The sequence below is a fragment of the Marmota marmota genome, unplaced genomic scaffold (assembly GCF_001458135.2).
Source record: "Marmota marmota marmota unplaced genomic scaffold, marMar, whole genome shotgun sequence".
NCBI lineage: Eukaryota > Metazoa > Chordata > Mammalia > Rodentia > Sciuridae > Marmota > Marmota marmota.
This window is the reverse complement of record NW_025999900.1, coordinates 67,190,114-67,202,531: the sequence shown is the minus strand read 5'-3', so window position 1 is coordinate 67,202,531 and position 12,418 is coordinate 67,190,114. Positions and strand designations below refer to the sequence as shown.

General features: G+C 42.2%; 1 protein-coding gene across 20 annotated transcripts in view; it reads right to left on the bottom strand.

Annotated features, from left to right (window-relative positions):
- Mark3 (microtubule affinity regulating kinase 3) overlaps positions 1 to 12,418 on the bottom strand; it is a 109,349-nt gene that overhangs the window by 6,576 nt on the left and 90,355 nt on the right. For 12 of the 20 annotated variants that reach the window (XM_048799409.1, XM_048799408.1, XM_048799407.1 and 9 more), the window contains 3 exons: positions 11,528 to 11,631; positions 3,378 to 3,539; positions 2,443 to 2,700 (listed from right to left, as the gene is read on the bottom strand). In XM_048799409.1, coding sequence (XP_048655366.1) covers positions 2,443 to 2,700; positions 3,378 to 3,539; positions 11,528 to 11,631 — 524 coding nt within the window. The remainder of the gene's footprint in view (positions 1 to 2,442; positions 2,701 to 3,377; positions 3,540 to 11,527; positions 11,632 to 12,418) is intronic. The other 8 variants (XM_015496026.2, XM_048799401.1, XM_048799399.1 and 5 more) reach the window with 3 other exon arrangements.

The following is a 12,418-nucleotide window of genomic DNA, read 5'->3' as shown; positions in this document are numbered from 1 at the left end:
GGTAACTACAAAATAAATTTAAGGGTTCTAATAGTGTGCAAGATCTTATTTAAAAAGCCCATTACACTCAGGCAAAATGGTGCACGCCTGGGCTAGGGATATAGCTCAGTTCGTAGAGTGCTTGCCATATATGGACAATCTCCAGCACCACACACACAGACAAAAGGTGCACGCCTGTAATTCCAGCAGCTTGGGAGGCTGTGACAGGAGGACGCAAGTACGAGGCCAGCCTCAGCAATTTAGCAAGACTGTGCCTCAAAGTAAAAATCAAAAAGGACTGGAGATGTAGCTCAATGGTAAACTGTTGTGAGTTAAATCCACAGTATCAATCAATATAAAAAGCCCATTATAAAAACCAGGCGTGGTAGCGCACATCTGGATTCTCAGTGCAGGCTGTCTACTTTAAAGAAAGTAGAAAGTGACTCTGGAAGCCGAGGCAGGAGAATCACAAGTTTGAGATCAACCTGGTCTCAAAAATAAAAAGGGCATAAAGCGGGCTGGGGATGTGGCTCAAGCTTTAGCGCGCTCGCCTGCCATGCGTGTGGCCCAGATTCGATCCTCAGCACCACATACAAACAAAGATGTTGTGTCCGCCGAAAACTAAAAAATAAATATTAAAAATTCTTTCTCTCTCTCTCTCTTAAAAAAGAAAGTCATTAAAAAAAAAAAAAAAAAGTCTATTACAGAACAAAGTGTGTGGGCACCTTTTCTGAATTTTGACAGACCTTACTGCTATATATTCCTTTGGCCCAGAGGGGACAACACCTGCTCATATTATGCAGGGACGGGGAGGTAAACTGCCAGAAAATTATAGTATCTCCTCCATCTTGTGTCACTCAAACTTTAGAGGCAGATTGCATTTCAGCCTAGTCCTGAGGAAGGAGCTGGGGGACACACAGGTCTGGGACAGGCTGATCCTTTCAGGGTGACCCCAGAAGAAAGAAAGAAGCTATCCTGGAGCCTCCTGACTGTGCTTGGACTGAACTCCCTAGTTGGTCACTGAAGTGTACCCTTTCAACCATTCTCTTCTGCCTACTATGGAACAGGGTGTCTTAGTAAAGGGGCTGTGAGAAGAGTGAGTGGGTCAACTAAAGCCTCCAGTTCATCTGACTTGTAGTTAGAGCCAGCAGGCTTGGAAGTCCTCCCTCATCAAGTGACTGAAGTCCTGACAACAGACAGACTTGACTGTTGAGCACAATTCACTTAAGTTCTAGGTGACTGATCTCAGATGAAATAAAATTACTGGAGGGATTAAGGAGAATGAAAAGTGACATCTGGCTCAAGTGTAAACAATGGAGATGGTATGAAACTGTGCAGGGAGCTAAGGGACCAGAGGAGGAAGGGCTCTGACCACTTAGGCCCCTAAGAAGATCCTGTTGTTGCTCCCTAGGACACAGGTGGTAAGCAAGAGTGTTTGCACGGGAACACTTGCAAGAGACCCTGGTCACACTGATCACAGAGAGGCTGACTTGAAAGAATTTCCTCAGGGGACTTCAACTTGGGTTTCAGGGCACACTGCTGCCTAATGGTGCATTTCACTGCCTGCTTGTGGTGCAAGCAGCAGCCTTTCTTTTTCTCTTGTATCAGCCAATGTCACTATGTATTCTGCATATTCTACGCTAGATTAGAAGTAAAACCACCTCTAGAGACCTTAGTTTCCCAAGCTCAAGGCCTACTGAACACATAAGCATTGAATACGCAATCAGGTATTATTGAGAATAAGCTGGGGTTTTATCTAGAAAACTACCCCAAGATAAGAAAGTTATCTTGGGCTGGGGATGTGGCTCAAGCAGTAGCATGCTTGCCTGGCATGCCCGCGGTGCTGGGTTCGATCCTCAGCACCACATACAAATAAAATAAAGATGTTGTGTTCGCTGAAAACTAAACAATAAATATTAAAAAATTCTCTCTCTCTCTCTCTCAAAAAAAAAAAAAAAAAAAAGAAAGTAAGTTATCTTGCTTTCAATGTTAACTTCCTGAGAACAAGAGAGAGAACAATTTCCTGATTTAGCCTCTGAGAAACTTAGTGCTCATTACTCAATGATGATGAAGTCAGAGAAGATGATGATGAAGTCAGAGAAGATAAAATGTCTCGCTTCTCTGTGTCTTGGAATGATCACAATGGATCTGTCTTCTGTCCTGGTGACTGCTACAGAGTGCCAACCGCTTGCCCACCTGCCCTGAACGTGCCACATGGACAGATAAGTAATCAGAAGGAATAATAATTAAAGAACAATAACAAAAACCTTCCAAGTGCCAGGCAACTTGTAGGGCTATGAAAACCTAAAATCTTGGAGCTCTATACTTTCTCTTTTAAAGGTTTTAAAGGACAAAGTTCAGACATATACAAAACAAAACCACCAGCACCAGCTCGCCACATAGAAAACACATTCCTCTTTTGCTCTGTTTGCTTGAACACCCCCAGCACCACCTGGCACTTACCTTCTTGTGAGTTTTGAAGTTAATTTACTAAAAAGATTAGTGGAGCCTCTGCTTCGAGTCTGAGACAGTGGTGTGGCTTCGTGGGACAGGCTGGGTGAGGCAGGAGGGCCGTTGTATGTTGCAGTTCGCCGTTCCCGGGGCTGGCCATGGAAAGTGCTACGAATGGCAGTGCCTCTTGGGAAGCGGATTCGGTCCGGGGTGGTGGCACTGCTAATACTGTGGGTTGAAGCAACCGGAGTTCTCTGATCAGGAATGGTGCTAGGAGACCAGAAAAGAAGAGACTCTGACATCTTTGTTCACAAAATCATGGCACATGAAAATTTATAATCACTATGCGGAGAAAGTCAGGTATAGAGAAATTGGTGGAGAAAATCAGGTATAATGTATCCAGATCCAAGGGGAATTTTATAGAACTTAGAAGCAAAAGGTAAGTTCAGTGGGAAAGGGTACCAAAGGAACAGGACAGAACGAGACAAGGCCTCAAAGAGATTAAGGGAAAAGTTTGAACACATTTTCAAGGACAAAATTAAAGCAGGGAATTCCAGGACAGAGAACGGCTAACTCACACTCTTCTCCCCCTTCACTTCCCTCTCAAATTGCTCACACACAGAGAACCGTGCCAAAATGAAAGGAAGGACTGCAGGTCCTGAAGAACTGTAGAACAGGCAACTAAAAAGTTTGGAAGCACACAAATGGCATAAAGTTCCACATGCTGAAAGCAACTTGGGGAGGAGAGGGAATGTCTCACACCCTCTGTAATACGCAGACACACACAGATGACCAAGGACACCATGAGCAGGATGCGCTTAACTAAAACCAGACAGAGGAGGACATCTTGTGGGCAACTGCAACAAAATCTTAACTATAGAATCCACGGCACAGAATTAAGCAGCAGCGGGTGACACTGGTTTCACGAGGAATGTGAGTTTTCTTACGTAGCCTTGAAGTTATCTCCTTCACTGTCTATTGGAGGTAACATCATCTTGGGGTGCCCAGAGGCTGACATGGACATCGACTTCTGATGTCTCAGCCGACAGGTAGAAGATGTGGCACAGACTGAGGCAGGGCTAGCTGCATAAGCGAACACTTCCGTCAGGCTGGGGGGTGGGTCAGGCAGAGGCAGAAACAACAGCGTGCTGAAGCAGTGGCCACGGAGCAGCCTGCTAAGCACACGCCGCCCTCCCCAGGCCCCTTCCAGACACGTTCTGGAGATTCTGGGGCGATTGCTGACCTGTTAGCTGCTTTTTTTCAAACAGTAATTTTAAAAGTTTATTACCTCAGAGAAAATAAGAGTTCTGGATATTCATGTGAGAGGACTGGTGTCTTTTGAGATTTGCATAAAATAATGTCTACTCTAAAAGAGATGTTTCAATACAAATTCAGATGGTAAAGTGAATAAGTGATAAGAATACCATGCTCTCAACCTAGTCCCCAAATGTAATGACTATCTTTTTAAAAAAATATTTTTAGTAAAAAAAAAAAAATTATATATATTAGTGGTAGATGGACATAATACCTTTATTTTTATTTTTATGTGGTGTCGAGGATTGAACCTAGTGCCTCCCAAGTGCAAGCGTTCTACCACTGAGCTACAACCCCAGCCCACTGTAATGACCATTTATTTACTGCAGTCCTAGGGATTGAAACCAGAAGTGCTCTACCACTGAGATATACCCCAGCCCTTTTTGAGACAGAATCTCAGTGAAAGACCTGGCTGGCCCTGAACTTGCAATCCTCCTGCCTTGACCACCCAAGTCACTGGGATTATAGGTGTGTGCCACCATGTCCAGCTACAATGATATTTTTTGGTACTGGGGATTGAACACAGGGGTGACTGACCACTGAGTCATACCCCCCAGTCCTTTTTTATAAAATTTTGTTTAGAGACAGGGTCTCGTTGAGTTGCTTAGGGCCTTGCTAAGTTGCTGAGGCTGGCTTTGAACTCACAATCCTCCTGTCTCAGCCTCCCAGGCCACTGGGATCATAGGCATGAGCCACTGTGCCCAGCTACAATGACATATTTTCAATGGACGAATGAAGTCATGGGTATAGGGAGCAGCTGTTATATATCAAAATATTCTATTGCATTATGAACAATGGCTTAGACCCTCCTTTATAAGGAATAGTTGAAAAAATGAAGGAACTGTGATTGGGCAAAGGGGAGGGAAGGAAAGGGTGGGGGTATGGAGGCAGGAAAGATGGTGGAATGAGATGGACTTCATTACTCTAGGTACATGTGTAAATGCACATATGGTGTGACACTATATCATGTACAACCAGAGAAACGAAAAGTTGTGTTGCAATTGTGTACAATGAATCAAAATGCTTTCTGCTATTATGCCTAATTAGAATGAATGAATGAATAAATAAATAAATAGCTGACATTTCTAATAAGTCAACAGTCCAGGGGCACTTAGCCACGAAGCCACATCCCTGTCCCCTTTTTATTTTTGAGACAAGGTCTCGCTAAGTTGCCTAGGGCTTGCTAAAATGCTGAGCCTGGTCTTAAACTTGCATCCTCCTGTCTCAGCCTTCCAAAGCACTGGGATTATATGTGTATGCCACCATGCCAGCCAGAGCCTCATTTTTCAAGATGGTTTTTACCATCTTGATCAGAGCAAATTAACCATTTGCAGGAAGAGTGAAAGAGTGGCTGGTAGCCAGCAGTTTCTACTGGCATAGATAGCTCTAGACATAACTACCCATGGGAGCAACACAAGGATCACACAATTCCTCAATTTCAGCTCTGCCCCCATGTCCTAGGGTTCCAAAGGGACACAGTTTCTTTCCTTAAGAATGGCAGGACTGGGATTCTGACACTATTCTCAGTGTCTTCCTCCTGGCACCCTTCCCATGTCTTGAGCACTAGCACCTGATGGTGCTCCCCTTCTGCCCCCGTATCCTAGCCACTGTGGTATCTTGCTGGTGTTGACATGGAGGATTCAGGGGGTCCTCCTCTCCACATTTACTTCTGTGGTTAGTGTGGGGCTGCCCCCTCCCACCCCCCACCCCCCGGTCTCCATGCCTTTGTCCCCAAATCTCCAGTTTAGCTACCAGAGCTGAGACCTTCCTAAAACATAAACCCAACCTTGCAGTTTATCTGCTCATGACCTTTCTCAGGGGTCTTCAGGAAGTTCAGATCCTCAATTGGCAGAGCTGTCATGGCCCTGTCAGGCACTGCTCTAGCCCCTGCCATCTCTCCAAGTTCCACCTCCTGGAACTGGACTTCCAGGTCATCAGAACTTTCATTCTCTGTCTGGTGAGCTGCCATCTTTCTATTCCTGCTTCAAAGTTCAGCCAGAGGCGGTCTCCTCTGTGAAGATAAACCTGACACTCCCCACATGAGCTGAACTATTTCTTCTTCATCTTTAGCTCAGGCTTGCACCTGTACTGTGGTGATTCCTTTCCTGGAAGAAGCGCCTGCAGGTGCATTTCATCACTGTCTCGAGTGCACCAGAAAGCCCTAACTGCAGCAAATCTCCCCCTAACAGGTTGGCCCATTAGCCACTGGAATTGTGATGGTCCCAACAGGAGGGAGACAGAGGTCTTTGAGATGAATGGCTCAGAAGAGCTGCTTGTCTCTGTGTTTTGCTTGAGAATTTTTCTCTGTGCCTTGGGAGAGAGGCTCAGGTAGCTAAGAAAGAACTGAAAACAAATGCATTATAAACAGAAGAACCTATTCTGTTTTGCTTTTTTCCATTCAACATCTCTTCTCCTCCTGTGGTGCCAGTACTTACAGTTTGTTCTGGGGGAAGCAACTCTAGGTGCCTGGGTTGCAGGTGATACTGATCCCACCCAGACCTCCCAGCTACCTTGGCCCTTGAGGCAGACCTACACAGCTGAAGGAGACAAACTCAGGGCTCCTGTCTGAGTAGAGCTGTGTGGGGGCGATGTCAGGTCTGCAGCAAGCCCCATCATGGAACTGCTACAGGAGGCACAACTAGGAGCTGGACGTGACTAGCCAAGAACATTTTTTTGATTGTTTTTTGGGGTACATTATAATTATATATGTAATAGTGGGATTCACTGTGACATATTCATACATGTACAACAATAATTTAAATAATTTCATTCATTCCCCCACTTCCCCCAATTCCCTTGGTCTCCCTTCTAATTTCATAAGAACCCCTCTTTTCTTTTTTTTTTCTCTTTAGCTTCCACATATGAGAGAAAACAAAATCTTTCATTTCCGAGTCTGGCTCATTAACATAATGCTTGGATGTTCCAATCATTTTCCTAAACTTTTTTTTTTTTTTTTTGTACCAGGGATTGAACCCAGAGGTGTTTAACCACTGAGCCACATCCCCAGCCCTGTTTATATTTTATTTTGCTTAGGTGCTCGCTAAATTGCTGAGGCTGGCTTTTAACTCGTGATCCTCCTGCCTTAGCCTTTTGAACTGCTGGGATCATAGGCGTGCAGCACCCAGAACTTAATTTTTTTTTTTAAATTTTAAATATTTTTAATTGTAGATGGACATAATACCTTAGTTTTATTTATTTACTTTTACGTGGTGCTAAGGATAGAACCTAGTGCCTCACACATGCTAGGCAAGTGCTCCACCACTGACTTACTACCCCAGTTCTACCCAGAACTTTTAAAGATACATGAACCACTATATGAACTTTTTTGTCTTTATTAACCCAGTTTGGACTGTCACACACAAAAGAGCCTCTAAACTTGGTTTAAGTATTTGACGAAATGATTTGCTGTTACCTATACATGATTTATAGGCATACACACTCTCTCTTATTATTTTTCTAAGAAGTCACAGATGAGCATCATTGTCTCTTGTTCTCTGATCTGTTCCAAGCAGGTCAGTGGTCAGTAGATACATTTGGGTGCCCTAGCCAGCTGCTAACATTTTTTGCCAAACTGGGAACTAGGATCAATGACTGCACTGAGGAAAGCAGGAAAGGAGAGGCAGGACTTGTCTGCCATTTCCCCTGGAGAACATAAACAGCTCAAAGTTTCTGGAAAAGGGTAGGCCTTTCAGGCAGTGTCTGGCCCAGGAAGCATACTACAGATGCCTGGCTGAGGTGAAGGCAAAACCTAGAGGGCACGTAAGACAGCGAGAGTAGATGCACAGGTGCCTTGCAGCGGAGACCTGATCCTCCCTGAAGGGAGAGGACTTTCTAAAATGGAAGTGTAACTTATACTTTAATTTTGAATTATTATTATTTGTGGTTACTGGGGATTGAACTCACAGGTGCTCTACCGCTGAGCCACATCCCTGGCCCTTTTTATTTTGAATCAGGGTCTTGCTAAATTGCCCAGGCTGGTCTCTGACTTGTGATCCTCCTACGTCAATCTCTGAGTAGCTAGGATCACAGGTGTGTGCTACTATACCCAGCTCCAATAATATTTTTATTTAGAAATTTAATTCATGTTACACCATGAATTCCACAAAGCAAGCAATGAAACAGGATATGTATTGCTGACTTCTGTAGCAGGCTTAGCATTCTGCTTTGGAAACGGTAAATTTTTGCTGCATTTCAAGCTCATACAACCAAACTCACAAAACACTATCTTCAATGTATAGACCCTATACAATAATGGGCTAATATATATTCTACAAGCTCATTGAGTTGGTTGTTGTGAGAGTTTAAACAATATTTCCCCTAAGAAGAGTATTGAAAATGATGTTACGTTTCATAGTTTAGCCCATAATAATCCTCAACTGCAAAATAGTATATTGCATTTGCTTTAATAGATAATGGGTCCAAAGAGGAATTGTTTTTTAAGTTGCATGAAGCCAAGTTTCTATGAGCCTTCCCAACTGTTTTGTATTTGTGACTGATAATTTCTTCTTTCTGAAACTCTAATCGACTTACAGCTGCTAAGGGACAGGCACTTTGAATTGTTTGCTATTCAGACTCCTCTCCCACATCAGAACATTTTGATGTGATATGTGCTCACTAAAAGCATACTCAGGTCAGGCAAAAGCAGAATTAAAACTATTCCTGTATAAAAGGCACATGTGTTCACTGTCATTAGTCCTTTTCCCTGTGGCCCGATGCTAACCAAGCAGATAAAATAGTAAAATCACTTTACAATGAAAAATTTTAACCAATGATACCTAGTTCCCAAACTTCTTTTAGGACTCTGTTGTGTTTTACCTTAAGGGTACAATATTACTTCCTTAAATGACCACAATCTTTTACAGTCTTATGTAGCACGGGGGCTGATGAGCAGAATGCCAGGGTAGGTTGCTCAGCAGCACGATTAACTTGCAAGGTTAGGCACAGTCTATGGAAACCAGGAAAAGTCTTCACATTCTTTCTGAGCAATTTATGATTCATAACAAGAGCTAAGATTTATTGAGCACCATGTGTTAGTGTTAGTGTTTTGCTTCGTGGTCAGAAGCAACACAGCAGAAAGCAGGCTGGCCATCAGCATGCCTGGCTCCAACATGAGTCCCACACAGAAAACCACGCACAGGAGCTTGTGCCAAAGCAAGAACCTGCCAAGACCTGTGCTTCCCGCAGACACCAATGACAAGCTCCATCTCTCACACAGGAAAGCTGACAATCAAAGAAAGATTGCACTAGAATCAGTACATAAAGCTGATTTTAAAAAGAAAAGAAAACAAACAAACAAACTATATATATATAAAAACCCACTTATGCTGTCTTGTGGCAAAAGGAAAAATAATCTGTATTTGGTGAGCCTTTGAAACAACATCCTATTTTCAGAGTAGAATTTTGAAGGTGGTTAGGGCTTGTTAAGACAGGCATAGGCCTTGGTTTTGTCAGCCCCAATCATTTATGTTGGAATTCTGTATGAACAGCTGCATACAGAATAGAGTCCAACATATTTAAGGTTGAAAGTGGAACAATGTGCTTGTTCCAGAAGTTAACAGGCCCAGGCATCCTGCAGCTCACTTGCATTTTCAAGTAGTGAAGTCATAAGATGTGAGGTGGGAGAGGACAGGACAAAGCAGAGAGCTTTGAGTCAATGATGCAGAGGGAAGCCTCAACCATCAATGTTAAGGGAGGGAAAATTGTCACATTCATGTCTTCACAAAGTGAAAAACATGACCACTAGTTAGCCTTCAAACTCAATACTTGTATAGTTTTTCAATTACTCTATAAAATAGAATAAAATGCAGATATTTTGAAAACTACAAGCCCTGTTTTGTAGGGTGTGGTGCTGAAGTTCTGTTTGGCTGAAGACAACATCTTCCAAAGCAAAGTATTTCAATGACTGATGCTGAGAGAAGCAAGAAGGCCCAGGTGACAGTCAACTTCATCTGGCCCAGGTGATAGATACAGGGCAGTCAACCTAATAAGGAAGGTGTCTGTAGGGGATGCAGAAAGGAAATGACTCAAAGGAATTAAAGAAGTCTTTAAATTACTTCCATGAATAAATGGAGTAATTTTAAAAAAGGTGAACTGGAGAAGGGCACGTGTGCACTTGGCCTGAGTGTGCAATGTGCACACAGTCACAAGGGTGGAAGCAATGAAAGACTTGCTCTAAACACTCTCCCGCAGCCCCCTTTTTGGTAGTAGGGATTGAACCCAGGACTGCTTAACCACTATGCCACATTCCCAGCCCTTTTCTAAATTTTTTAAAATTTTGATACAGGGTCTCATTAAGTCACCTAGGGCTTTGCTAAGTTGCTGAGGCTGAGGCTGACTTAGATTTGCCTACCTCAGCTTCTGGAATCACTAGGATTATAGATGTATGCCACCATGCCTGACTCTTTAATTTTTTTTTTTTTTTAAAGAGAGGGAGAGGGGGGAGAGAGAGAGAGATAGATAGATAGAGAGAGAGAGAGAATAATTTTTAATATTTATTTTTCAGTTTTCAGTGGACACAACATCTTTATTTTATGTGGTGCTGAGGATCAAACCCAGCGCCCCGTGAATGCCAGGCGAGCTTGTTACTGCTTGAGCCACATCCCCAGCCCTAAATAGTTTTTTGTCATAAGGAAAAAGACAATGTTAAGACATACACACAGGAGTCAGAAAATAGGACACCACAATGTAAATATTTCTTAAAATTCATTGACTGATTAATAATCTTACATAAAAAACAGCCTCTTATCAGTTCAAGCCTAAATTACCTATGAAACAGGGACATGATGGACAATTAGGGTTTAAGCAGGGGAGGGTCTTTTTCAGGGGTCACAGAAGTTATGGGTCACATGTCATCTGACTAATAGAAACAGAAACCATCAGTGACATTTTAGAGAGTGTCAGAAGAAAAAAAAAAAACACTTTGATGTTAGATATGACCAGATGATATTCATGTCCCTGGGAGGCCAAGAGACCACAAAAGATGTGAACTTATTTCATGGATCTTCACTCCAGAACTCACTTTTATATTTTCACTTGGAATTTAGTTGATACACTACTTTTCCAAAAATAAAGAAGGAAAATCCATACCAGTCTGGGAAAACTATTCTATATAGAACATACATTTAATTACACTCTATCAACTCAAGTTTCTTTTTTTTCTCTCTCCCTAAACTAGTCCTACCTCATGGTCTCTGGACCTACTTAATCCTACTTTTCTGTTTACTTATTTTATTTCATAACCCAAGACAGTTGTTTGCAGCTGTCTGATGCTCCTCTTCTGCCTTACTGTCTTTTAAACCATTCAGAATATCAGACTCCCTTTCTTCTGGATGCTCCAATATGTCTGAGGGAGGGACTCTGCTGCTACCATGGCCATTGGTGTCTTTGTGGCACTGGTACCCTTTCTTGAATACTCACTGTCCTACCTCATACTCCCTGCCTCAGGCCCCCAGCCTCCCACTTTCAACCCTGCTTAAGTAACTGACATGTACAAAATCTGACCTCCCTCACCCCATTCACTGTTCTGCAACAAGCCAACAGCCAGCCACGCTCTATCTCATGGGGAGGACTAACCTAGTACTCTTCTCATCAGGCCCTGCCAGCCAGGAGGGTATACTTGGGACAGTAAGAATTTGGAAACCTAGCATCTTGCAATCAAATTTACTTACCTTCCAAGAATACTTACTATTATTTGAATTTTGATTATAAAAACTGAGAAATAAACAACATACTTCCATTTCTCTTAGGAAAAAGAAATTTTTGTGCCAACAGGTCACTGTCATACCTGTTCTCCTTGCCATTCTGGATGACTGAATGCCTGTCTGCTGTGGTTCTCTCACTGCAAACATAAGTATTGCGCCGTGTCATCCCTCCAGATGCTGTGCTACTCTGTAAGAAAAGGGCATTTCTCTGTTAAACTATTAGGTTAAGTACAGACCAATAAGGAAAAAAAGAACTCATCTATGTAAACACAAATACTCAATCTTTAAAAATATGCTAAATTATCAACAGCAATGGCCAAAAGACAAAAAAAAAAAAAGGAGACGCCAACTTGTATAACTCTCATCTGGTAGACCCAGTGAAAAGTAGCTATGACAGAGTGACTTTGAAAAGCTGGTCTATTAATAACAAATAAAATAATCATCCATAGATTACTTAAAATCAGGACAATAGGGTGACCCACTATTTTTTAAAAGCAAGTACTTTCAAAATAAAAAATTATTATATAAATATATAAATTATGAAGTAAAAAACTCTTGACATAAAACATCTGCATGATATTGGATTTGATAACAGATTTATAGACAGGACACCAAAAACATGAACAACTTAAAATAAATAAATAAATGAAAATAAGGCAGATTTTAGCAAGTGGATAAAGTTATGGGTGCAGTGGTGCACACCAGTAATTTCAGCAACCCAGGAGGCTGAGGCAGAAGGATCAAAAAAAATTTTTTTTAAATTTAATATTTATTTTCTAGTTTTCGATGGACACAACATCTTTGTTTGTATGTGGTGCTGAGGATCGAACCCAGGCCGCACGCTTGCCAGGCGAGTGCCCTACCGCTTGAGCCACATCCCTAGCCCAGAAGGATCAAATTTGAGGCCAACTTTAGCAATTTTGCAACTCAGTGAGACCATGTCTCAAAAAAAAAAAAAAAAAAAAAAAAAAAAA